The following is a 27,208-nucleotide window of genomic DNA, read 5'->3' as shown; positions in this document are numbered from 1 at the left end:
TATAGACCATAAAATGCCAACCGTAACTGTAAAACCATATAAACTCTATCTCAGTATAAGTAGGTTATCTGCTTATTTGAGTCTTTTTTATTATTATTATTTGACCTGTTACTGTAGTCTTATTCCTGGAAGATTTCATTTCATGATGTGAATTATAAGAACATTGCCCTTTTTTAAATAACCATTCATAATGTAACTGTTCTAAAAATTATCATAAAATACTGACTTCTTTCATTTATCAAGTGTTTATTAATAGCTACCAGTATTAATTAGTATTACACATTTTTAGAAATTAATTACCTGGTTTATGGTTATTAAGAGAAAACTGTCAAAAATGCATTAGTGCAGTAGTACATTTTACAAATAATAATTTCAAGGAAACTCGTTGAATTAATGATTCATGTGTATTTCATGTTGATTTATGTATATCAAACAAAAATATAGTTTTATTTGGCTCTATACAAAATCTATATTACAATGCTAAAAACCTAAAGGTCAGTTAATATTTATCAATGGTTTAAGATGAGAAAATAATTGAGTGATATCAGTTTTAAACTACACTAAAACATTTTCATCTTTATAAAAACCTCTTCAGAAAATAATACTAGCAATAATAATTCAAATATTTTTTAGAATGTGTCAACTTTTGTGCTGGTGTCTGGCAGAAAGTTCCTGAATGAATGTCCCAGTCGAATGATCTCCCTCCATGAGTTTAGATGTCACTTCTGCAGTGGAACTGTGGGAAAAGAGCTGATTTTTAGTGAAGTAAAGTACAGTAGAGTAGACTAGACTAGAATATATTACAGTACATTGTTTGGAAGAAATTACATGTAACTAAATTACTTAATTTTCTGACAGTTATCATGTTCATGTATCAGTTTTGAATACTATAGCCTACTGTAAGGTTAACCCTGCCTGGTTTACATCTTTGGAAAGTATTAATCAAATGTAATCAATCATTTCTGCATTTTGAATAATACCTATAATATCTTATTTATTTCTTTTTATTTAAGAAATTTTTACTATTTGTATAAAAAGTGTGATATGATTGCCATTTAACTGGATGGAGTTGAATATCAGAGAATATGTGACCGCTATCAATATGTTGAATGAGGGAATGACGGTGGAGAAGACAAAGATGGAGCCATCACACGCTCAGAGATGCTTGAATCATGCAGGTAAGTGTCTATAGCTGCTCTAATCTGACTGTTGTTTTTTATTATGGAATTAAAAATGCAGTTCGTTTATGTGATTCTGGATTGCGCCACTAGAGGGCAATATATACTCACAAATTAATTTTCTCTCATGGCTGTTTTCTCACCCTCAGCCCATAAAAGATGTAGAGAAATTTAGCATTACATCACTTGCTCACCAATGAATCCTCTGTAGTAAATCGGTGCCAACTCACTTCAAATTAACACCTCAGTTTGGACATAAAGAAGGTTTGGTGACAGTAGTGTGTTGTTCTAGATTAAAAAAGACTAAACGACAGGCTAATAAAAAGGTCTGAGCAGAATCATGTTGGATTCACTATATTAATTTTGATCTCATAGTAGACAGAAATGTTTTAATACATTATCTGGTTAATTTCTGTATATATACATTATATAAATGTATATACATTATTTTACCTAAAACTAACCCTCACACATATATCAACATATCAAACACTATTTGGCTGATTTATGACGAGCAGTGTTCCAAATTAGTTTTTAACATGTTTTTCACTATTTGTAAGTGAAGTAATGTCTCACAAGTATGACCATACGTTCGCAAACAAAACAAACATAATTATCGCTACTAATGGTACTATGGCGAAGGCTGATTGTGAATGTTAATTAGACAGCCTTCCTATAGCGAAAAGCGTCTAATGAATATTAATTAGATGGCTCACTGACCATCCAATGGCGAAGGTATGGCTCATGAATATTAAGCAGCAAGCCTTCACAGTAGTAGGATGTTCCCTCCTTATGACGTCCCACAGTCCCACTTTTATCGTCGACATGGCGCTGGCGAGGTGGGAACACCAACAGCGGAAAGAGCAAATCTCTTAAACACATTAAACCGCTAGAAAAGTCCACGGATTAATATTTTCATACTTAAGAAGTTGGTACAAATTCGGTAAGTAATCTACTTGTTGTCAGAGTAACTAACTGATATATATACATTTCAGTTCTTTGTAAATTAACTTGGCTTCCTAAACTTGTTTGAGTGGGAAACGTTATTGTAATTGTGTAATTAAAAAAATACATATATACTGTTATATACATTTTAAAAGTATATGACGTTTTAAAAAGCTAGTTTTGTGCCTAGTTATGATAGTTTATTAAATTATCATCTCTTCACACGTAACGTTAGTAATATTTTCATAGCCTAAGGGATTGAATACAGAAACCTTTTATGATGTTATATTCAGAAACCCGATTAGTCAAACAAGGGTGATGTTTGTTGGTATTGTGCAATACTTAAAACACAGCTATTTAAAAAGAAAACAGAAAACTTAAAATTTAAAACAGAAGGTGGGATTTGAAGAACAGGACTAGGTATTTGAGTTACAGCTGTGTTTGTAAAGAAGTGATTCACACATTCCACGTAGCCACAGAAGAACAAGAGCTGCTCTTACATGAGCTGGCTTTACAGCATCCTCACCTGTGATCTGGACTGAGACAGAGCTTACAGAACGTAATTGTTACTTTTTAGCCGTAGAGTCTACAGAAATATGTTTTGAGTGACTTCCTCTATTTAATTAAAAGTGTGATAGTTTGTAGTGTGCAGCATCATGTATATTTTTGGATGTGCATTGGAAGACTGACAAGTTGTCACACTGGAAATTGTCAAAAAGGCTTAATATCAGCAACTAAATGGTTTTGAATCAAGTCAGTAACAAATATAAAAAATTTTGGTTTTTATGTTGTTTCAAAGCTAGTTTTTACATTACTTTTGTGAATCCATCTCCAAAAAAAAAAAACAATAGTATCATAATTTGCAATGTAGTGACGTTAGATTTTAATTAAAGTGATTTACTGCATTCTCAACAAGTTTTTATTTTTCTATGTTATTCTTTACATGTTTGCTCATTGTTATAATTAGCTGCAAAGCCTGACAAGATGCAATTAGCTCAATAGTCACAAAATGTTTTTGTCCATTTTAGCTTTTCCCTGGCAATAAAGCAGGTTATTTCTGTAGCCAGCATTAAGGTGTGTGCGTCTATACAGAAACTGACTTTAAAAATAAACTTCCACTCAAAAATAATACTATAGTAAACTGTGTAACAGTTAGGCTAACCCTGGTTTACACTGTAAACAATTTTTTGTAAAGTTGTAAATAAAACAAATAAGTGTTATTTACAATAAAATACTATTTCAGCTTTTCTTTATCAAAATTTCACAGTTAATTCTGGGTTACATGCTGTTTCTTTGCACCCATTCAGCTAGTTTGAAGCTTTTCGTTTGAAGCTTTGTTCTTGTAATTTAAGTCCATTTCAGTCACACATCTGTAATATTGTGTAAATGGTGTGATGTTTACAGTTACTGCCTCTGTTGAACAACTTCAAAGAGCATCATTTGCTGTCTAAATCTTGTGTTTGCAGCCCAAAGTTAGCCTGCAGGTTTCATCAGCCATCTTTGTTTGTTGTGTAACAAACTCTATTGCCATCTGGAAGGGCTAAAAACACTCATACACACACGTTTTTCCTTTATCCACTTATATTTGCAAACACATCTGTGCATTTACCTAAGCAGTGTGGAATTTTTTATTTTTACTGTTAGCTATAGATAGCATATGAAACACCCCTGAAATCAGGCAGGCGTCTCTTCTCTGTTCCATGTGGTTATGTGAAGTATGATGCATCATATTCTATGCCGACGCCTTGGCTTAGTATAGTGACAGGATATTTCAGATCAGTGTCAGATGGGTTTCCCTTTAGAAGTTTTGAGTATGAGAACAGTCAGCGATGGGGTGTCATTGGCTGCCTATGTATAAAACTCTGCTTAGTGACGCCCCAGTATAACCACAAATATAAAAGAGTGGAGTTGGAAAAAAAAAAAAAAAGTTCCATTCTCTTTCTATTTCTGACATATTTAAGAAAAGGAGCCTGTTGTAAGCAGGGGTTGTTCTCCTCCCACGTGCACAGGCTGGACTGAAGGCTTGTGCACATCTGTGTTCCTCTAGTACTTGCACAAGACCCAAACATCTTTTAGAACTCTACGCTTGGCTCAAACTCTGCGATCACATCTGATTTCTTTTTGAATTCCACATAAAACCAGGCATAGCATTTATCAGTGTATAAAAACCTACTGGCACAATCAGTCTGATAAAAACGTTCAAATTGAAGGGGAAAATAATGGATATAATGTGTCAATACAATTTTTTTTTCTTGTGGTGAACATGTACCATGGTTTTGAATTGGTGAATGATGTACACTACAGACAACTACAAATGTCCGTGGCCATCAGATTGAGATGTTTTTGGAAAATGCCTCTTATGCTAACCAAGGCTACATTTTTTTGGTCAAACGTACTGTAAAAGCAGTGATATTGTGAAATATTTATTTAAAATATTAAATATAAAATTGTTTTCGTTTTCATATACATTTTAAAATGTAATTTATTCCTGTGATGCAAATATGATTTTTCAGCAGCCATTACTGCAGTCTTTAGTGTCACATGACCCTTCAGAAATCATTTTGGTGCCTGATAAAATTTCTTACTATTTTCAATTTTGAAAACATTTTGCTGCTTAATATTATTATTTTATTTGTATTTTTTTGTGAAAATCATGATATATTTTTTTTCATGAGTCTTTGTTTTTGAAAGTAAAAAAACAACTGTTTATATAAAATATATATATATTTTTTTGTAAAACACTATCACTTTTGATAAATTTTCTGTGCCAGATATTATTAATTAATAATAGAAGTATTAATTTATTTTAAAATTAATTAAAATTAATAAAAATTATTTTACTGACCTCAAACGTTTATGTACCATGATACACAAATATGATACTCATTCAGTACTCCGTTATCAAAGTACTAGTGATGCATGATTTATTGGCAGCTTCTGTTTTTTTGCTAATGCTGTACATTTTTTTTTACTTTATTGGTATTGAATATCTAATTATGCATGACTGTTCATTTAACCCATTTAATATTTAAATTACCCTTGCCGTCATCTATCCCTTAATTTAATCTTTAGAAATCCTAATAATTTTATAAAACTGACACTGTTAAATGTAATCTTTATCAAAGCAATAAATTAATATATATTTTTCATACTGTACATTATGATGTTTTTATACTTAGTATCACTAAGTAATTAAATTACTTTCATTTAAAACAAGGTTTTATTTTTGTTGTTGTTGTTTTTTAGAAAATATATATATATTTTTTTTAGCCATTTATTGGTTAGCGGCCATTGTTTTTTTTAAGTGTTAATGAAAAATATAACCATCAGCATTTACTAGAAAGCTTGGCGTACATATTTATTTATCAGATGAACGTGTGCTTACAGGGCCATTAAAAATGTCTTTCCCATGACTCTCCAGCATGTTTCTATGCGTGCTTTAGCTTGACTTGAGGCGAATTTGCTGGCTTACACGGCTGGCCTGCCATGAATGCTTTTATTTCTGTTGAGATGAATGACCCGAAGGCTGCTATTTTTCCCCAGCATGTGCCAGCAGAGGTTTTTCTGTCAGTCAGTCAGAGCGGTTCAGCGAGGGATAGTGGCTAATATGGCTCAAACAGAGTGTGGAGTGGATAAAGTTCATACACATTCTGCCTTTAGGTGCCTGTCTGATGGATTTCAGAGGCCACCAAGGGTTTTTCCCCTTATTCTCATGCTCATATTCATAACCTTTCCTTTAATGCCATCTTGGGCCCTTTTCAGGGAACAGAACAAATAGTAATATTTATTTACGTTCAAAAAAGAAGTTGACTCTCTCTTTTGACAATTGCACCTATCGGCTTGTGTTCTTTTGTGTCCAGGAAAATATTTCCACACAAAGGACAGGCTTCATGTCTCACATTCAGTTTCTTCCCTCTTAATGTCATTATTGGCATGCTTTCTCGTAAGATTTGTTCCAAGGATTGTTGAAACACATACTTCAGGATTTTCCTTTGTCTGTGGTTTTAGAAAAACACTTGTGCTGTAACTTTTTGCTGTTTGACAGCATGATGTTTTTGCATGTGGATAAACCATTTTGATGTTGATCGATCTGAACCCGGGGTCTTAATTTCTCTGTTTGGCTTCTCATGATTCAGAGAGGAAATATGAGCTTCATAAAGAACGTGTTATCACTTTTTACAGGCTGGAAGCCACCATGTTCCTGCCATGAGAGGAAATTCCAGCCATGCAAAAATCTGCAATGCAAAGCATCCTGAGCTTAGCTTGAGTCTACGCTGCGTGATTTTTAGCTCATATTAAAAGTCTTCGAGACAGACAGAGAAACTAAAATGAGTTCTTGTTTGCTGCTTTATTTGCTCTAAATAGAGATATCAATGTCGATTGACAGAACTATTTAGAAACATTAAGGAAAAAATGCACCAAAGCATCCTGTGTAAACGTGACCGGTGTGATGTTTTTATAGCACAACTTTTCTAGACATAACAGGAGTCTCCAGACAAGGTTTTGATTTGTTATTTATATATAGTTGAAAGACCAGATTGAAAATTTCCCTTATAGTTCTGCATCAGAGAATTGTTATTTTAGAAACTAAACCTTTCACACTAGTGAAGCGCATTAGTTTACTCTGAACTTGATGTCACAGCATTTTTTTTTTTACTCTTCAGAAGAAAGTGTTTGATTCACTAACAGACTGGCTACATTCACACCATCTCTGTTTGGTATTGACAAGCTTATTTACTTATTAACAGATGTGACTCCTAAATCAGCCTGTGCATACAAATATGTGGAGTCAGTCCCCTTTTATAACTCACAGTGGCCTTATGTAATGTCTAGTGGCTGGATAGCAAACTTTAATTGAACGTTTGTTCTAAACTGTCAGGGTACTGCCTTTGAATATTGTATGTATTTAGTATTAAAGGAACACTCCACTATTTTTGAAAATAGGCTCATTTTCCAGCTCCCCTAGAGTTAAACAGTTGTGCTTTACAATTTTTTGAATCCATTCAGCCAATCTCAGGGTAGCACTTTTAGCTTAGCTTAGCATAGATCATTGAATCTTATTAGACCGTTAGCATCTTGCTCAAAATGACCAAAGAGTTTCAATATTTTTCCTATTTAAAACCTTACTCTTCTATTATTACATCGTGTACTAAGACTGACGGAAAATTTAAAGTTCTTGCTAAGAATTATACTCTCATTCCGGCGTAAAAAACAAGAAACTTTCTGCCATACCATGGGTGCAGCAGGAGCAGTGATATTACGCTGCACCTGAAAATAGTCACCATTGTAATTAAATGAAGTAATTTTTTTTTCATTAGAAATGAACTTGAGTTAAAGTACTTGTACACTATGTACAGTGCTGGGTTATTAGATGATAAGGGGATTTATTTGTGGTATAAAACCCAAACTAAGTTGCTCTGATAATCCCTGCGTGCTTCTTAAACAGAATTTGTGTTTACCTGTTTTAAAGGATTCTTAACTGCTAATTCACTGTATACAGCCTTTAGGATTGTCCTTTGCCACAACACATAATTTCAGAGTGATGCTTTGTGATTTTTATGCTTCACGTATTTCTTTGAATGACTCCAAATGGTTGAATAGCTCATCTGACTTAGATGACAAGCCAGTTCTATGAAGAAAAACTGAACTCCCTCTTAGTATAGCACACTTTCCCTTCTTTTTGGTTTTGTAAGTTAACATTTGGCCTGGTGTATTTGTGCATTATAGCAGAGAATTTTATCAATACTGGTGCATGGGATATCAGAACATGACAGGGTGTCTCTTTAACTCCTTGTTTTGAGGATTAAAATGGAGAGAATGCCACCACTGTGTTCTAGGGCCACAAGCCAAAAGCGCCTGACAATGTGTCCCCACTAGTCCCCCAACAAAGTAACCAGTGTCCCCAGCAGAAGCACAAGCACTGTGCCAATAATTGAAATAAATGGCTCAGTTTTTCTTTCAGATCTGTGGCTAATGGTTGGAGCTTGACTGTGTTAACCAGGGAACTATAGTTTCTGTGCTCACATCAATGTTGCTATCATTAACTTGAAAGAAATTATACAAAACTAGAATTACAATTAGAAATGCTGCCATAGCATATAACAGAAATAAATAAGTTTAGGTTGAACTAATAAAATTCTTAAACTGAGATTAAAATAAAGGTAAATAGAAATTAATGGAAATAGTTCTAAATAAAATAAAACATACTTACACTGATTATACTGAAATAAAAATAGAAAAATAGAAACTAATTTAAATGTATATAATGAATACTATAATAGTATATAAATAATAGTAAAATAACAGTAGATCACATTTTTCTGTCTATCCTCCCTCTGTATATGTTTTTCTTATTTGGCTCTAGATTCTGTTAAATTCTAAACAAATTTTTGGTGTCTGTGTAATACTTTCCTGAATAACATTAGTCATGTATCAAACATGCACTACAATGCACTATTAACACTATTAATGTTTTTAGAGATTTCCTAAATGCATTTTGTACTGTTTACTGTAATATTTATTTTGTAATTTCCTCTTTATTCAGGATAAACAGTGCTGAACAAGATGATGTCTGATGCCAGTGACATGTTGGCAGCAGCCTTGGAGCAAATGGATGGGATTATAGCAGGTAAAATTGTACTCATGTAGGCTTTTCAACATTTCCGTTAACCATACCAAAAGTGAATTAAAACCTCCTATTACAAATCCAACGGTCCCTCCACATTTAAACCTGACAAAATGATTAACTTTAAATTTGTTCATTCTATCCACATGGGAAACGTTCTGTAGTGAAAATGACAAAGACTCATTTAATGAAACCTTACTGAGGTTTAAAGAGAGTTAAGATTGAACAGATATTAGCACTTTGACCAAATAGTCTAGCATATGAAGTAATTAATCACTGGCTTACTACAGTATAAGGCTGACATTTCAAATTTGAGCCTGTCAGGTCACATGATTCCCTGAGGTTTTAGCAATTAAAGCATTTCCTCTGCCCTGGATCTGACTTCAGAACTTGAGTGGTTATTTGCCTACAGCATGCTTTATTATACTATCTTTTATGCCACAAACAGTATATGATAATTGTGCTTTTTATAATGATTGCTTAATTCAGAAATGCCATACATTGTGCTTTATTGTAGAACAATAAAACCCTTAATTTTGTATTGCTCTCCCAAGCATTTGATATATAACTTGTAGCTCCACAAATTCTATTGCGCATAATATTGTCTGAATATAATATGCTTAACTACCCATTCAGTGCTTTTATTTATTCTTCTCTTTGGCGCTCAGGCTCCAAGGCTCTGGACTACTCCAATGGCATCTTTGATTGTCAGTCCCCAACAGCACCCTTCATTGGCAATTTGCGAGCCCTGAACTTACTGGAGGACCTCAGGGGTGTTCTGGAACTTATGGACGCTGAGGAGAGAGAGAGCTTGCGTTGCCAGATCCCAGACTCTACTGCAGACAGTCTGGTGGAGTGGCTGCATGGACACCTGGTACGTACACCACATTCCTGGGCTCTGGAATTCACTGTGTCTACTCTAGATGTAAACATGAGGTAACACACTATGTGTTGCCATGTTGTAAGTAAGTAGATAGTGTTATAGAATCATGTGCAGTATTTCTACTTGTAATTAAGAATGCAGTGCAGTTTCATTTTATCATTGCCTCAAGATATTAGTTACAGCAGATCCAAGAAACATTTTTCTTGTGTGTCTTGAGACAGCCAAGGGAAAGTCAAAACATTGTATCATATTTATCCAGTTTACCTGGATTATTATGTTCGTTCACCCAATGTTAATGTTTTTTTGCCACAGTAAATGGTGCATGAAAACCCTGAATCTCGTGACCCTGTTTTTCTCAGTATTACTGTTATAAGTCATACTCTGTTGGATTCTTTTGTAATAAGTTATTTTTCTGTGATTTTTGGACAGTCAAATGGACACATTTCAATCACCGGTGATGTTTACCAGGACAGACTTAATCGTCTTGAAAGTGATAAAGAATCCCTTGTGCTTCAGGTAAGTTTGTATATACACGTACGGTAAGTACAATCAAAAGTTTGGGGTGCGCAAGATTTTTTTTTTTAATGTTTTTGAAAGAACTCTCTTGTGCTCACAAAGGCTAAATTTGTATGGTCATAAATACAATAGTAAAATATTATTGCAATTTAAAATATTTGATTTATTTTTCAATATATTTAAAAATGCAATTTATTCCTATGATGACAGCTGAATTTTCAGCATCCACTTTTGTCTTCAGTATACCATGATCCTTCAGAAATCCTTTTAATAATTTACTGCTCAAGAGACATTTTATTATCAATGTTGAAAACTGCTTAATATTTTTGTAGAAACCCTGATACAGTTTTTTTTTTTCTTCAGATTCTTTGGTAAAGAAAAGTTCAAAAGAACAGCATTTTATTTTTTATTTTTTTTCATTGTAAAATAAATTATTTTAAAAACACAAATGTGTTTATTGTCACTTTTGATCAATTTAATGCATACTTGCTGAATAAAATATAATCATCGTTTCCTTTCAGGTAAGTGTTTTGACAGATCAAGTTGAGGCGCAGGGAGAAAAGATAAGGGACCTAGACCTGTGCCTTGATGAACACCGTGAGAAACTAAATGCCACAGAAGAAATGTTACAACAGGTGTGTTTAAAGATATGCGTTGTTTATTGGAGACATGGTCTGATGGTTGGGTGCATGTGCATTTTGCGCATTAGAGCTTATTTTCAGCCCTTAGTTTACTACACGTCTTCACTATACTGTGCAATTACAAGCAGAAGCCCATAATATTTAATTCATAAGACCAATTTTCTTTGTTCATGCTCCATTTGTAAACTCTTGTTCCTAGGAACTCCTGTGCAGATCAACCCTTGAAACTCAGAAGCTGGAGCTTATGGCAGAGGTTTCCAACTTGAAACTGAAGTTAACAGCAATGGAGAAAGAGAGATTTGATTTTGATGACAGATTTGGAGATAGTGAGGTAAAAAACATGAACACATGCATGAGGGAATTAATTGTGTAAGGATGTCTTTATTTGAAAATGTCAGTGGCTGTGCTTTAATTGTAATGCTAGTGATTGGTTAATTTGTGGTTTCACCGTTGGCACACAGAGCTGTTTTGTTTTGATCGCTTTAACATATTGCAGTTTGCTGGAAAATGACTTCAGTGTTTGTTTAGAATCGTGATTCTGCAGTATAGCCAACCTTTTGTTTCTGTACAAGCCTGAAGCAGAAAGACGTGCATTCAACAATGCGATCTGTTAGCGCTCGGACATCTACCAATCACGTCATGTTGTGGTACGGAAGTCTGTTCCAGTGCACTGGAATGTTGGGCTTTTAACTGTTCTCTGCTTTGTTTGCTGTCTGGGCAAAATGGCATATGCAAAAACAGCCTTTACCAGATACCATTTCCTGTCCAAAAAATGGTTTTTGTGGCCTCTTTTCTCTCAAGAAAGTAGTCATTACAACTAAGGACTATTGCCCACTGTGGATAAATGTGAGTAGGAAGGGTCCTCAGCGAGATGGTGTTGGAATCCATTGGAAAGATTTTCCACATTAGTGGTTTCAACTACTGTACGTCAGATAAACCTTCCCTAAACCATGTCTGGCCAGTTCACAAATACACTTCCTGACAAAGTGGGTGTTTCTTTGCCCAAATGCAAACTGGGCCATTTTAGGGTCATGGAGATGAACCAGTCTCTGCACCTGTGTGTTCACAGTAAGCCACAAAAAACAGGTTTTGTCTTCTTGTGGTTGACAAACGATCCATTTCAGGCCTTTCTTTGTGCTTGTGCTTCTCATTCTTCTTAGAGTATTATAGAATACATATACAAATTATGTATTGTTTAAACTGTGCACTAAATTGGCAAGTGTTTGGTCTAGGTTGGTCAACACATTCTTCAAAGATATAAATTATTTCTTCTGTTTCCTGTTATTTTGCTGCCACATAATTTACTGTCTCAGCAAGACTCCAGTTTGTTTCCCAAAATATCTTCTTTTTATCCTGTTAAGACTAAGACTATAATAAGTCATTTTAGATTTTGAAGAACTATCAGAACTACTGTAGCCTGAAATACTCGATTTAAAGTGTTGTAGCTGATTAGATTTTTAACATATTTTTTTAAAAGAAGTATATTATTTTCACCAAGGCTGTATTTATTTGATCAATAATATTCTATATTATTCTATATAGCTAATAGTTATATTATTGCAATTGAATTTATTTAATTAATGTTATTATATATAATATAATATAATATAATATAATATAAAAAATTGAAAACCTGACCCCAAACTTTTGAATTGTAGTGTATTCAGATTGTCCTTGCACTTTCCGGATCACTGCTTCAAGTGGATGCATCTGTTTACAACTAGAGGCTGCTCTGTTGTTTATTGAATCATAAATCCATGGCTGAATGCTAGACATCCTGACAAAGAGCTAGGCCCTGAAAGGCCTGTGTGCTAAATAGAAGCTTGTCACTATTTTTATTTTTTTTTTGGCTGCTTGTAAAGGATTTCTAGAGATTGAAAACTTAGTCTGTTTGTTAAACAAACCATTTCAAACTTGAGAGTAGGGTTCTCTTTGAAGCTCTTTGAAGCAATATTGTTTAGGAATATGGCCATGATAAGTCTGTGTGTGTTTAGAAATGAGTAATTAATATTATTAGATTCCATGTATTAAAGTCCCTCAGTTTTTTAATTTGTAAGTAAACATTATTTTATTTTTGTGGTTAATTGTCGGCACACATATGCAGTCAGCAGTTTAACTTTAATCAAATGTAAAAAAAATTAAACAAATTTTTTCAATTTGTTGCTAAAATGCTTTATAAACTCTGTGAAATCCTATGGAAATTGCTTTTTTTTTCTATTTAGGGTTTGATTTTGGAGATTAATGAACTAAGATATCGCATTTCTGAGATGGAGAGTGAACGGTTGCAGTATGAAAAGAAATTGAAATCCACTAAGGTGAGTTTCAACACTAGTGAAAACAACAATAGATGTTGCCATCTTTAAGCTTGCATAGGGATTCTCTTCTTCTTTTGTCTCTCTTACATAACCTGTCATCTTTCTTGTTATCCTTAAGTGTCTATTTTCCTTTTCCTCCTTGGCTAACCTCTCTGTCTCTAGTCGCTAATGGCCAAACTCTCTAGCCTGAAACTCAAAATGGGCCAGATGCAGTATGAGAAACAGAGGAAGGAGCAAAAAATCCAGGCACTCAAGGTCGGCATACCTCAGGGTGGTTGCTGCATGTGGTTGTGATCCAAAGACTTTTTTATTTAGTTATTTTTTTTTAACTGAAACTTTGCTTTTTGGCACTTTTAATGAAGGCTTCAGTTTGAAGGTTAAATATTATAAAGTGGCCACATTTAATAGTTTATTAACAATTCACTGACATTCAGTGTCCAAATACATTCTTAGGCCACTTTTAATGAGCCTATGAGCCATGTCACTACAGAGTCAAAGTTCTTACTGTTTCAGCTCGACTGAGAGCTCCATAGCTCTCCATTTTACACCATTTTGTGCAGACACATTTCTCATCATGATTTGAAAGCTGCTCATTAAATCTGCCCTCCTCTATAAGCAGTGGCACCAGTATAAGATCTCAGCATGTTTAATTAACCACAAGTATGCTTTAGTGTGAGGCTCTACGTGATGTTTAAGCTGAGAGGGCCACATTTCAGACTGCTTTTAATGCAGGAAAAGCTATTTATGTTGCTACTTCCTACTTTAGCATACTGTTAATCCACGTTTCAAAAAGCTCAGTGTGAGGTCTGCATGATTGTGTTACTGTAGCTTTTTTGGTGTTCTAAACTTCACAACCACCCTGGCAATGCATTGAACTCTTTAAGTTCTTGGATGGGGTCTTGATGAGTTGTAGACACATATAATTGATTAATTGAATATTTGGCTCTTTGTAAAATAATAACATTGTGTCAGACTTTCAGTTTGCATGTGCCATTTATTGATCTCTCTGTTTGTAATTAGTAGCTGCAGGGTTTGGTATTGCTGGGTTAACCTGTTAACTTCAGTGGTGGTCCAGACTTTGGATCAGAGTTGTGAGATGTGTGTGTTTTAATGTTCAGGAGGAGCTGGCTATGTTGAGAAGGCAGCTGGATGGCAGAGATGGTGATCTGAGGAGGCTGCAGGATGAGACTGGGTCCAGATCCCCAACACCTTCAGGCCTAGACAACACAGAGAGAGGTGGGTCATGCATAGTTGCTGTTCTTCAAAGTTAGAAATTGCAGTATTGCCTGTCCCAGCATGCCCTACAGGGGTCTAGTTTTGTTTTGTCATTATGCTGTATCTCTGATGCTGTACTGACTCATCTAAATAAAATCTGGAGTAGATCAAGATCACTTTGTTTTTACTGTTTTGAATTAATTTGTGCATTTTTTATTTTGCATTTATGTTTATTTTAGTTACATTTAGTTTTACTTTTGATGTTTGTTTTTAATTTAGCTTGTTTATTTTGTTTGTATTTTAGTTTTTGCTTAATTTTTGTTTGTTTTGATTAATGTTTTTACATTGTTTTCTCTTGTTAAGTTTTTTGTCTGTGCTTATTTGTTAGTTTTTCGATTTGTTTAACTTTTTTTTACTTTTGATTTCTTACAATTTGGTTTAATTATTATAGGTTTTTGCTTTTTTTTTAATTAAACATTTTTTTTTTCCTTTAGTTTCTTTTGCTTTTTTACTTGTGTTTTTATACATTTATATTTGTTTGCTATGCTTTGTTTGTATTTATTATTTTACATTGTTTTCCTTGTTATGATATTGTTTGTTATTTTTTGTTTGTGTTTATTTGGTTTTTATGTTACTTTTTTGATTGTTTTAATTTTATTGATCGTTTATTTTGATTTTTTTTACCATTGTTTTTCCTTGTTGTTAATTAAGGTTTGTTTTATATATATATATATATATATATATATATATATATATATATATATATTTCTCCCTTTTTAATTAATTAATTAATTAATTACATGTTTTGTTTCTGTGGTTTTTCTGTATTTTTCTATGTTTCATTTTACTGATAGCACTTTATTGGTCCAACACATTCAGTAGCAGAAGACGTTTAATATCATTACTCTTGATCATTGTCTTAAACAGTTTTCCATACTGAGGAAACATTAAAAAAGAGGCTCAAAGAAAAACGTAAGGGGACTCCATGTCTACCTTCTACACATACACCCCTTTTTTTATTTTTTAATCTTTGTACTATTTTTGTCCTCTGCCTCCTGTGCCTGCATGTTTGGGCATGGTGCTTATGAAGCTTGCTTTTCTACAAAATAAAGCATTGCAAATTACAGTCGTATAGAAAGTTAATGGATTTAAAAATACAAGATATTGGGTATAAGAAAGTGAAAGAAGTAATGAATATCAATCCGTTATTATGTTCTAGCCCTGACAAAAGTCTGATTGTGGTCGTTATCTGGCATGTCACATTTACATTATTTTCTGTTTGTGTTGCCTGTCACCTTGTAATGTAACACCTTCTGTTCCCCAAAGCTAGTTTCTTCACCTCACTTCCCATCTTTCCATCATTATAGTGCATTGCCCGTAACCCATGTTCACACTCCTCATGACCTCACAGGCTGGACGTCCACTCTTATTTGTGGCTGCATACACTCACGTTTAATCCCAACAAGCTCTTCCTTTCTTTCATTGTGTACATTTCTCACATTTGTCACAGAATTTCACTGTTGTATTTCAGCTCGACGTGTCTGTGTACAGTTAATGTGATGTTAAATGTCAAGCCTGAAGCCTAATGTTTCTTTGCCAATTAGTGAAATGGTCTTTAGTTTACCAAGCCTGTGCTTTGCAGATATGGAAGTACAGAAAATGAAGAAAGCAATGGAGTCATTGATGGCAGCAAATGAGGAGAAGGTAGCTTTAAGTCAAAAGTTTCTTTATCCATTTGAAAATTTAAAAAAAACTTTAAGCATTTCATGCTTTTAATGATGATTTGTATAGGATCGCAAGATTGAAGAGTTGCGACAGTCACTTGTGCGTTACAAGAAAGTACAAGAGATGGTCCTGTCAGCACAAGGGAGGAAAGGTGATTTGTTTTATTTGAATAAAAAGTGATGTCAATAAAATTTGTTTATCTTTCCTGTAATCAGTGTATTTTTTGTATTATTTATATACTGTTATAGTATATATTAATATTTTGAATTAGATTTATTTTAATTCTATTTGGTTTTATGAATTTTAAGGGATTCTGTCATTTTATCATTTCTTATTTAGCTTTGTTTCAGTTTTAGTAATTTTAATACTTCAACTCGTTTTATTTCAGTTAGTTGTCATGGAACATTTCTAACCTTCATTTATTTTAATTTTTTTTAAAGTTTGGTTAAGCTAAAGTTGTCATCTAATATTTTTATTTTAGCTTTACTTTAATGAAAATGATCTTGATAATTTTAGTGAACTGTAACAACAGTAACAACAAAAAAAATGCATTATTAGATTATAAATTATATATTGTGGAAGGCATACACGTTGATGAAAAAATGCAAAAAAAAAAGTTATATATATAATTAAATAAATAAAATAAAAATCCAGTATTTCTTACCATTTTATTTTATTTTATTGTTTTGGGGTGAAATGGGACTTGGATGTGGTTTCAAAAGCTTCAATTAGTTAAATCCGTTAATGTGCTTCTGATAGGTGACAGGCTGTATTTGGTGTGTGGTGTTTTCCGAGCTAATGATCAAAATCTCCCTTTCTATCTCATCAGATAAGGTCAAAGAAGGAGACAGTGACGGGAGCAATAGTGACAGCTCGCTCTCCATGTCCACCGCCCTCTCTGTTTCCATGGACACTGAGAGGTCTCTGCTCTCTTACACAGAAGAAGTTGCTGTGAGGGGTCAAAATGAGGTGCAATTTTCTTTTTAGACCAACAAAATTCATATAATATTTCCCTGAAGGTTACACCATTCATCGTTTGTGGTTAGTTTGCGTCCTTATTAAAGAACTATATTTTGTTTTGGCATGCATAATCTAAAATCACTGCACTGCAACCTAGAATTAGTCTTAATTTAGAGCAACACAGACTGATTGACAGTTCAGTGAAGTTGTGTTGGTGTTTTTTCAAGCTAAAGGCAAAATTGAACACTTGCAGAACACGCAGCATGCCAAACTGTTGCTCATACTGTCGCAGACAATCTAAAACGCAGAGAATCACTTGTCAGCGAGTGACTGAATGTCTTCAGATATTACCGTTCAGAGATGATGGATCCTTGGAATATGATGTATGCAGTAGAACTTTTTGAACCAAGTACTTCCAAAACTGAGTGAATTATTAAATTATTTATGAGTGAATTATTTATATACGGCTATAGCATTTCTTTTTAGTTTAAGTTGTAGAAATTAAATGTGTTTCTGTCATTTTTATTAGATTTTTTTAAAAGTTTCTGTCTAGCTTCAATTTATTTTGTCAGTTTAAGTAATTTTAGTATTTCAACCAAAGCAGGTTTATTTTTTATTCTATTTGATTTCAGCTTTGTTTCATTGAATCAAAATTATTTTAATAGTTTGTGAACAGTAACTTCATTTTGTGCATCATTTATGCTTTTTACATTAAATAAGTTTAGGTTAAGTTTCTCAAATGTTGTATTTATGCTTTTTATTTCTTTGTTTCACTGGACGAAAATTATTTGTAATAGTTTGTAAGCAGTAACAACACTACATGTAATACAAAACAAATCTGCATTATTAAAATTGTAAATTATCTATGTATTCTGAAAGGTGTGCATGCTGATATAAAAAAAACTGTATTTTTTTACTTACAGTAATTAGAAACATCATGGAGACTCCAAAGAATAAAAACAATGAACAACTTGAAATTTTCCAGAAGTTATATAAAAATGCAGCTTCTCTTAATATTTTTCAGTCCATTTTAATGTACTTGTTTTTTAATGCCCTTAATGGTACAGTACAGTACAGCACCATCGTCAACCCATGGTGGTTTTCAAATATGCTTTATAAAAACTAACAAACAAATAAAAAACCCTATTAAAAAGGATGTATTTCATTATGTTATATTAAATCATGTATTTTTTAGCTGGAAAGGTTGTTTGCGATGGATCTCCAGGGGTCTGCCTTTTGAAAAATGCTGGTGTGAATTAACCTTTGCATGTTCTCTTCATTTGTAGGCGACTACATTTGTCAGTACACTCCAAGTGCCATCGCTCACAGTCTCGTCCCCAGACAAAGCAGACAGTGATACAGTCCTGGAACAAATGCAGTTATCAAGGTACGCTTCAGTACATTAAAACACACATTTTTGTCTGCTGAGGTTTTTTCACAAAAGATCATCATCTAATAAAACCTGGACAAGCAAACATTATTTTATACCATAGCCATGGCTGTAGGTTTACATTCCAGAGCATCCAACCTATGTTACAGCATCCAAGCATCCTATCCTTAGTTTTAGCACCTCTGAAGGCTTTTCCTTTCTTGTGTTTTATTGTTAGTATCCTCTTTCCATCCTTTCTAGCCTTTGAAATGCCTATTTTCCACAACAGAGTTCATGATCACATCTCCCTATTCACACTATCCCATCATTCTGTGGTGTTTAAAGAATCATTTCCTCATCTTTAGCCCATCAGTGCATGCTCTTCTACACACTCCACTGCTTACCCATCATGCCTTGCCACCACATCTGCATCCCACTGCTTTTGTGTTTGTCCTTTGTAGTGAGAAAGAGTGTCAGGAGCCAGCTCAATCACCGGAGACCCCATTAGATGAGAGTCCCGAGTGAGTATGTGTGTCAGGTGGAGTTTGGTTACACAACTGGCACAGTAATATTTGCTAGTGTTTGGGTAACCTGAAATGCCACTATTGTGAAACAAAGTGTGTGTCAGACACCTTACCATAGTGGTTATGAACATCTGTATGTTGAAAAGAGTGACGGTAACAATGTCTTTTCATGTTTTAGAGCTTCAGAGGACACAAAATCAGCAAGTCAGGGCAACCTTGATGGAAGCGGCAGTGAAAAGGTATTTTTCAGCTCAATCAAGACTTGAGGAAAAGCGTATTTATTTTAAGGTTTTTATTATGGTTAGAAAATATACTGAATATTTAAAGTTATTGAAAGTGAGTAAAAAATACCTATTGTTATTTTTTTTTTATTCCAGAATCCTTTAACAGTAGATCAGAGGCCAGCAGAATTCTTTATTATTATTTAAAAAAAAAATTGTCAGCTAAAATGTGTATTTCTCTTAAACCATAACTATTAATTGTATTATTATTAATTGTTGTTTTAAATTAAAATATATATTTTTAATGATAATTATATATTATACTTTATGCATTTTTAATTTAAATTTTACTTTAAGTTGTAGAAATTGTGTGTTTCTGTCTTTTATATTAGATTTCTGTTTACCTTCAATTTATTTGTCACTTTTAGAGCAAAGCATTTGATGAGTTCAACAAGATCACAACTCTACCACCCAAATCCCCAAGCTCTTCTCACACTGCTGAGGATGACAGCTTCGGTAGCAGGAAAATTAGATCTTCCTTTGGACGGGGATTCTTCAAGCTCAAGGGAGGGAAGAGGACTGCTAGTGCCCCTAATTTGGGTACAACTTCTATCTTACTTCTAGATCAATATTACCCTGGTCAATTACAGTTTCACTGTGATAAAAAAAAATCTAAAATTACTAAAAAAATAAATAAATAAATAAAAACCTTTGGGCATTTTGTTTTTTAAATTATAATGGTGATGGTCAGGAGTGTCCAAATTGTATTTTTCTGACTATAAGTCGCACCTTGAGTATAAGTCGCATCAATCCAAAAATACGTCATGATGAAGAAAAAAAACATATATAAGTCGCATTTATTTAGAACCAAGAACCAAGAGAAAACATTACCGTCTCCAGCCACGAGAGGGCGCTCTATGTTTTCAGTGTAGACTACAGGAGCACTGAGCAGCATTGAGCACCCTCTCGCGGCTGTAGACGGTAATGTTTTCTATTGGTTCATTTCTCTCGGTTCATGTCAAATTAATTTTGATAAGTCGCACCTGACTATAAGTCGCAGGACCAGCCAAACTATGAAAAAAAGTGCAACTTATAGTCCGGAATATACGGTAGTACAAACACCCATTTAAGGGTTAGGCCTGCCATGTGGCCTCTCTGAAGAAAGACAAAGTACCTGGATGTGTCCTCATTTCTTTCTTTCCGTCAACTTTTCCAAGCATTTCCGCACATAATCAATTGGTTCTCTGACCATGTTGTAATGTTTCAAACAGACTCTGCTATTGCTCAAAGTCAGCATATCAAGCACATTTAAAGTCAAAACACACAACAAGTCTTTTACTGATTACCGTAATCTGTAACATATTGTGGGAAGCAACACTTTGTTCATATTGGCTTCAGGCTTGATTCAAAAAAGGTCTGTATTTCGAAATTCAGAAATGTAGGCCTAGAGTTGGTTTATTTTCATTTCTTTTCTTCATAGCAGGAGATGATATTAAATGAGGTCATGTTGATTATGGGTGTTTTGAAGTCCTCTTCTCAAAATAATAGACTAAATAGATGTGTTTAAACATTGAGCTCATGTGGTAATCATGAAGTATATAAAGGTTCTGTCCTCATGGCTGTTATTTTGCGACCACATTACCTAGGACTTAGATACTCTGACCATATTCTCACAGCTGTGTATGTTCCCCTCACATTCAAACTACCATACGTTCAGGCTGGATTTAGTGCCATTCAATAACAGAGATGTTATTGCTTCCATTGTGTTGACCTGCATGTGACTGCGCTCCGTGGTTTCACTCCTAAAATAAACCCGATCCAGTTGTTCTTCAGCCCAGACGAGAAGTCCTCTGCGATCTTGCCTCATGATGCTGATTCCAGCAGTTCAAGGAATACATTGTCATTTTTGGGATATATTTCTTTGAAACTTCATTTTATTCATGACATTTTTACTGCTCTGCTCTTTAACTGAACGACTTGTTTTTTCTTCCTTCCCATAATCTTTAGTTTATTCGATGCTTGACTGACCAAGGTATTGTGGGTAACGTAGTTTGCTGTGGTGACAACAGGACTTTGTTTTTGTTTGAACAGCTGAGACCGAGAGGAACGGCACTGACCATCTGGATCTGGCAGGTATGCCGCAGAGGTCAACTGATAGTGACAGCACAAACACGCTCCCCATTTCTCCGGAGGGCAAGAAAAAGTCTAAAGGAATCAAAGCACTCTTTGGAAAGTGAGTCTAAAACATGGACATTGGACATTTTGGTCTTTAAGGATCTTTCCTTATCTAGCATATTTTATATCCTGGCAGTGTTAATGTTAACTAAACCTAAATCTATTAAGGTATTTAAAAAAAAAAGCTTAAAACAAATATTAGTAAAAACTAGAAATGTTGCGGTAATTAACTGAAATAAAATAAGTTGAAGTTAAATTGAAGTTAATTGTACTACAATTATTAAATCTGAAATATAAATTAAAACTGAAAAGAAAGACTAATAAAAAAGATTAAAATGACAAGAACACATACAAAATTATTAAAACTTAAAAAGGAATAGCTGAAAATGTCTTAAACTATATTAAAAAACTATAAAAAAAAAATTATAAATATTAATAAATACTACAATTTTATAAAATAACACGGTATGCTCAAGTTGTATTATTCTAAAAAAAGTATAAATGTATTATTATATTACAAATATGATTATTAATGTTCTCATGTACCTCATATAAAAATCTGCCTCTCTCTCTCTCTCTCTCTCTCTCTCTCTCTCTCTCTCTCTCTCTCTCTCTCTCTCTCTCTCTCTCTCTCTCTGTCTATCTATTTATTTATTGAGCTAAATGTGGATGAATTTGTCAGTCATTTAAAGCATGCACTATTAATTCTTTTATCAGCTTATTTGATTCGATTTGAGTTGAATATGGTAAAAAATTAACTGATGACTTTCTCATACTTTCTCTTTCTTCTTTAAAGGCTTAAAAGAAGTCAATCAACCACATTCGACCTGGATGATAACCTATCAGAGAGTGAGTTTAAACGGGGTGGAGTCAGAGCCACAGCTGGGCCCAGGCTGGGCTGGTCACGTGACCTGCAGAACACCAACAGGTCAGTAATCGCAGTGACGCGGGATAGAGCTCCTTCTCAAAATGGAAAGCTCTACTGTTGGGAAACCCCCAGGTGACAGACTTACATGTAACTTATTAATTCAGAGTTTCAGTCCGTCAGTAAAATCTCATTGATGATGTTGTCAGAGTAACATTTTTGTAGTAAATGGCAAATATCTCCAGCAGTCACTGTCTTTGTAGCTCCTAAGGTCTGCTTGTCTGTGTTTTCCAGTGAGCTGGACGCTCCGTTTGCACGCTGGTCCCGGGAGCAGGTGTGTGATTGGATGCAGGAGCAGGGACTGGGGTTGTATGTGAGTTTGGCAAGGCAGTGGGTCGCCTCCGGCCAGACGCTCCTGCAGGCATCCCAGCAGGATCTGGAAAGAGTGAGCTCTTATTTCTCAGAATCAGGATGAAAGAATATAGTGTAGTCCAAATGTCTTGAGACCACATTTAAGCCTGGAAAAAAATCAGTTTTCCTTCTGAAATTCATGTTTAAGGACTGTTCTGCTCTTTGTATGCAGGAGCTGGGAATAAAACACCCTTTACACAGGAAGAAACTCCAGCTGGCCCTGCAGGCATTGGGCTCAGAGGAAGAGGACAACAAAAGCAAACTAGACTACCACTGGGTGACAAGTAAGGGATGGATGTTTATTCATCCATGGTTTCAGATTTGTTGTCAAATTTTTAAGTTGTTAAGTTAAGGCTGAATGTATCTGATCTGATTTTCTTCTGTTCTAGGGTGGCTTGATGATATCGGCCTCCCACAGTACAAGACTCAGTTTGACGAGGGACGTGTGGATGGACGGATGCTTCACTATATGACTGTGGTTCGTCTTTTTCCCAGAAAATATCACATTTTTACATAAATCAAAGTTTTAATCACTGAAAAAAAGGTTAAAATAGCATTCAGTATTTATTAGCTTTCCACTTTTTGGGGTCAGATTTTTTTTTATCTTTTTGAAAGAAGGCTGTTTGAATTTGTTTAATAAAAAAAAGTAAAAACATTTATATTGTGAAATATTACAATACCAAATATGTGTTTCCTATGGAAGCCCGTTTGCACCACTGAATAAAAATAAATAAAAAAGGTAATTGCGTTTTTATATCTCACGATTCATACTTTTTTCTTGCATTTGTGAGTTTACATCTCTGAATTGCGTCATATACCTATATTATACTGTGTATATATATATATATATATATATATATATATACTATTTTTTTTTAATTGTGAGATATAAAGTCAGAATTATGAGTTTATATCACACGATTCTGAGAAAACAATCAGGATTGCTAGTTTGTATTGTTAGATGTGAGATGTAAACTAAAAAAAATTCAAATTGTGAGATAAGAAGTCACAATTACCTTTTTAATTTTTTTTTTTCAATGGTAGAAATGGGCTTCCATAGTTTCCTACTTTAATATGTTTCCAAATGTATTTATTTGTTTATTTATTTCTTTCCGAATCCTTGAATGAATGAATAGTAATTAGAAATAAGTTGTTGAAGTCCACTCTCTTCTGTCCTTGCTGAACAGGATGACCTATTATCTCTGAAAGTGGGCAGTGTTCTTCATCACCTCAGTATTAAGAGAGCCATTCAGGTGCTCCGGCTCAACAACTATGACCCCAACTGTCTGCGGCGAAGACCTTCAGATGAGGTTGGAGGAGATACCAAACTCGAATCGGTTCTGTCCTGTTTTTGTACTGTATTTGTACTAGCAATCCTATATTTCACCATTATTTCAGAACAACATAAGTCCTGCTGAGGTCTCTCAATGGACCAACCACCGTGTGATGGAGTGGCTGCGGTCCGTCGATCTGGCTGAATACGCACCCAACCTGAGGGGCAGTGGAGTGCATGGAGGACTGATGGTGAGAAACAACTTTAGGTTATTTGTTGGAATGGTTAACGGTTTGCACTGGAAAACGAAAGTATGTGCTGCATGCTTTCCTCTAAATAACAAAATAAACACACAATAAAAATGACAGTTGTGAGAAAAATAAAAAAATCATTAGATCATAACGATTGTGGATATATTTGCACCAGCTTGATATTTCGGCATTTGAATTTATGTGACATTTATTTATAATAAACATGGAAATAAATACATGTGTAAATGAATAAATATAAAATAAATGAATGCATAAATATACAAAAAAAAATAATAATAATACAGAAACTAATTTAAAGAAAAAGTATTTCCAAAAGACTATATTATTTAATTTAAAATCACTTATCCTTTCTTAGCAGGATTGGGCCTCCATAGCTTTACAATATTAAACATGAAAAAAGTCAGTGTCATTTTCAGTTAGAATGACATACATTTCTACTATAAATCAGTTCTCTGTGCGTTTGTTTTTACTTGTGGAGCCTCAGAGCACACCTACCTATTAAGTAATTTCCACAGACCAATGGTAGTTTGGTGTTTACCAGCCAGAGTGAACTTTTTATGGAAAGTTTGCTTTGGCGAGCTGTTTTGTATGGATTTGGTTGGTGATATTCATTCTTTGATTCACTTGAAGCCTTACTGTCGCTCAAACAGTAGAGCATGATGCTAGTAAGGTCATAGGTTTGATTCCCAGTGAAAGCAAGAACTTATTAAATGTGTTCCTTGAATGCAGTCACTTTAGATAAAAGCATCTGTGAAATCCTTAAATGTAAATGTAAAGTGTATCGGGACAGAAAGCTGTTCCAGTAGAAATAAAGATAAAATAAAAGCATCTGCAAAAGTGCAATTTTTTTCTTATCAAATGGGCATAATTTTGTTCATGATTTTAGGTGCTGGAACCTCGTTTTAATGTGGAGACAATGGCTCTGCTGCTAAATATTCCCCCAAACAAGACTCTTCTGCGGAGGCATCTGGCCACTCACTTCAACCTGCTGGTGGGTTCTGAGGCCCAGCAACTCAAGCAGGAGTGTCTAGAGAACCCAGACTACACCGTACTCACTGCCACGGCTAAAGTCAAGGTATGTTACAGGACACCTCCAGACCATCTGCTGTAGAGCTGGCATGTGATCGAATCAGTTTGGAGTTCAAACACTGTCTGTATCAAATGTAGCCGCACAAGCTGGCGTTTGCAGGGTTTGGTAGGAAGAAGAAACAAGAGGACAGTGAAGAGTATGTCTGTCCCATGGATGTGGAGATGCCCAAAGGACGCAGCTTCCAGAAAGGCTACAGAGGCATGGAGCTCCAGATCTATGATGATGACCTAGACCGATTCGACCAGGTAGTGATAGAAGTTTTCTGGTGCCTAAATAAATATAGAATACATTTATTGTTTGGATATATATTTATATTTTTATTTTCACCCTAAGTTTCTGTCAACTATATTTAATGCATTAACGTTTTGTAATGGCTTAATTTTTCAATGATGAATAATTACCAAAATTATTAACATTTACTTATATATAAATATTTTTAAATGTTTTTGTAAGCAGTGTCTTTATGCGCTCAAAAGCATTTATTTGATCAAAAACAGTAATATTGTGAAATATTATTACAATTTAAAATTTTAAAATTTGCCATCACAGGAATAAATTAACATTTTAAAATGCATTTTTAAATTGTAATAATATTTTGCAATAATGCTGTATTGTTGTATTTTTCATAATATAAATGGAGCCTTGACGAGCATAAGATACTTCTTTTAAAAACATTTAAATATCTTAATTATTCTAAATAATCGGTTGATTATTCAATAGTCAATAACCTTATTCAAATAATTATTAAAACCATGAATCGATCGTTGATTAATCATTAACACCTGTATGATTTCATGTTCTTCTTTTCAATCTTAGATGGAGGACTCTGAAGGGACTGTGAGGCAGATTGGTGCTTTCTCCGAGGGCATCAACAACTTAACGGTAACAAGCAGCTACACATCTGATCTCACTTGTGTTGCTTTATAAAGTGTGCCTGTGCCTAAATTGTGCCTCTCGCATTTTGTGCTCAGAGTATGCTGAAGGAGGACGAGTTCTTCAAGGAGATCTCCACGTCGTTCCCCAATGCCAGTGTGAAGGATGATGACTCCAACTTGTGAGGGCACCGCGGGGACACTCTCGCCCCTAGTGCTGCTGCTTTAATCGGAAGTGACTGTGCCAATCCCTCTGCCGACACCTCCACACACATCTGAATGCCAAATATATCAATCAGAACCAAGTGTCAACTCATCGAAACACCATTTTAACATATTTCAATTGCCTTTTAAGAACATTTTGTTTAATAATTAATGTCTCATAAAGGTAGATGGAAGAATGTCTGCCCTGTGTGTGTGTGTGTGTGTGTGTGTGTGTGTAAAAATAAATAAGATAAAATAATTAGCAATCCTACTGTAATTTGCTGGTCATTGGTGAGATACAGTATGCATTCTTTTTCATCTGCCTGCCTAAATCTGTGACAGATTTTCAGTTTGTGCTGGTTATTATTATGGTGGCAGAAGAGCACAAAGACACTTTCAGGTAAAATCAAAGATGTATTTTATTAAATTGTTGATAAATTAAAGTTGTACACTGCCAATAATTAGGGTGCAGTGATGTCTTAAAATCTAGATGTGTGAGGATTTTTTTTTTTTTTTTGACCTGTACATTTTGGTTTATCAAGCACATACATGCATTGATACTGCATATGCTTTGTGCATTTGCATGCAGAACTCTGTACAATATATTTTACATCTGGTTTGTAAAGGATTGCATGTTATTTAAGCCTGATTTGGATAAAATATTAGCAAAATATTGTTACTTTAATGAAAGGTCATTGTGAATTATATTTCTTCTGCAGCAGTACTTAAAGGATAGCAATAATGTTCTCATTTATGGAAATGCTATCATACAGCATGAATCTTTAATGCAATGTTGGCATGTCCACAAAATTGTAAGCAGCTGAAAAATATATTGAAAATATAGTGCCACTCATAACCATTTCAGAGTTACGTGTTTGTACTTTGTTGATTTGTACTCATTTTTAAAGGTGAATAAAATACTAAATGCA

General features: G+C 34.3%; 1 protein-coding gene across 5 annotated transcripts; it reads left to right on the top strand.

Moving 5' to 3' along the window:
- The first annotated feature begins 1,986 nt into the window (after positions 1 to 1,986).
- On the top strand, positions 1,987 to 27,208 carry ppfibp1b (PPFIA binding protein 1b). Of its 5 annotated transcripts, XM_026287327.1 has the most exons (28): positions 1,987 to 2,121; positions 8,668 to 8,751; positions 9,417 to 9,622; positions 10,061 to 10,147; positions 10,669 to 10,782; positions 10,988 to 11,119; positions 13,011 to 13,103; positions 13,266 to 13,358; positions 14,222 to 14,339; positions 15,246 to 15,290; positions 15,961 to 16,022; positions 16,110 to 16,194; positions 16,873 to 17,012; positions 18,290 to 18,390; positions 18,834 to 18,893; positions 19,075 to 19,135; positions 19,546 to 19,717; positions 21,209 to 21,350; positions 22,089 to 22,220; positions 22,452 to 22,602; positions 22,741 to 22,852; positions 22,958 to 23,046; positions 23,756 to 23,878; positions 23,967 to 24,092; positions 25,000 to 25,188; positions 25,281 to 25,448; positions 26,020 to 26,085; positions 26,175 to 27,208. In XM_026287327.1, the coding sequence occupies exons 2-28, from the start codon at positions 8,688 to 8,690 to the stop codon at positions 26,259 to 26,261; spliced, it is 3,018 nt and encodes a 1,005-aa protein (XP_026143112.1). In that variant the 5' UTR covers positions 1,987 to 2,121; positions 8,668 to 8,687; the 3' UTR covers positions 26,262 to 27,208. The 5 variants fall into 5 exon arrangements, with proteins under 5 accessions (XP_026143112.1, XP_026143115.1, XP_026143113.1 ...); XM_026287330.1 differs by lacking the exon at positions 13,266 to 13,358; XM_026287328.1 differs by lacking the exon at positions 15,246 to 15,290.

Source organism: Carassius auratus, chromosome 18 (genome assembly GCF_003368295.1).
Source record: "Carassius auratus strain Wakin chromosome 18, ASM336829v1, whole genome shotgun sequence".
Lineage (NCBI taxonomy): Eukaryota > Metazoa > Chordata > Actinopteri > Cypriniformes > Cyprinidae > Carassius > Carassius auratus.
The sequence above is the reverse complement of the archived record's forward strand: the minus strand, read 5'-3'. Positions and strand labels throughout refer to the sequence as shown.

Excerpts from the sequence above, each read along its gene's own strand:
- ppfibp1b (XM_026287327.1), top strand. The coding sequence starts at position 8,688 with ATGATGTCTGATGCCAGTGACATGTTGGCAGCAGCCTTGGAGCAAATG. Across the intron at positions 10,783-10,987 it reads CAGAAGAAATGTTACAACAG|GAACTCCTGTGCAGATCAAC; the intron begins GTGTGTTTAAAG and ends TCTTGTTCCTAG. Across the intron at positions 15,291-15,960 it reads AAAGAGGCTCAAAGAAAAAC|ATATGGAAGTACAGAAAATG; the intron begins GTAAGGGGACTC and ends TGTGCTTTGCAG.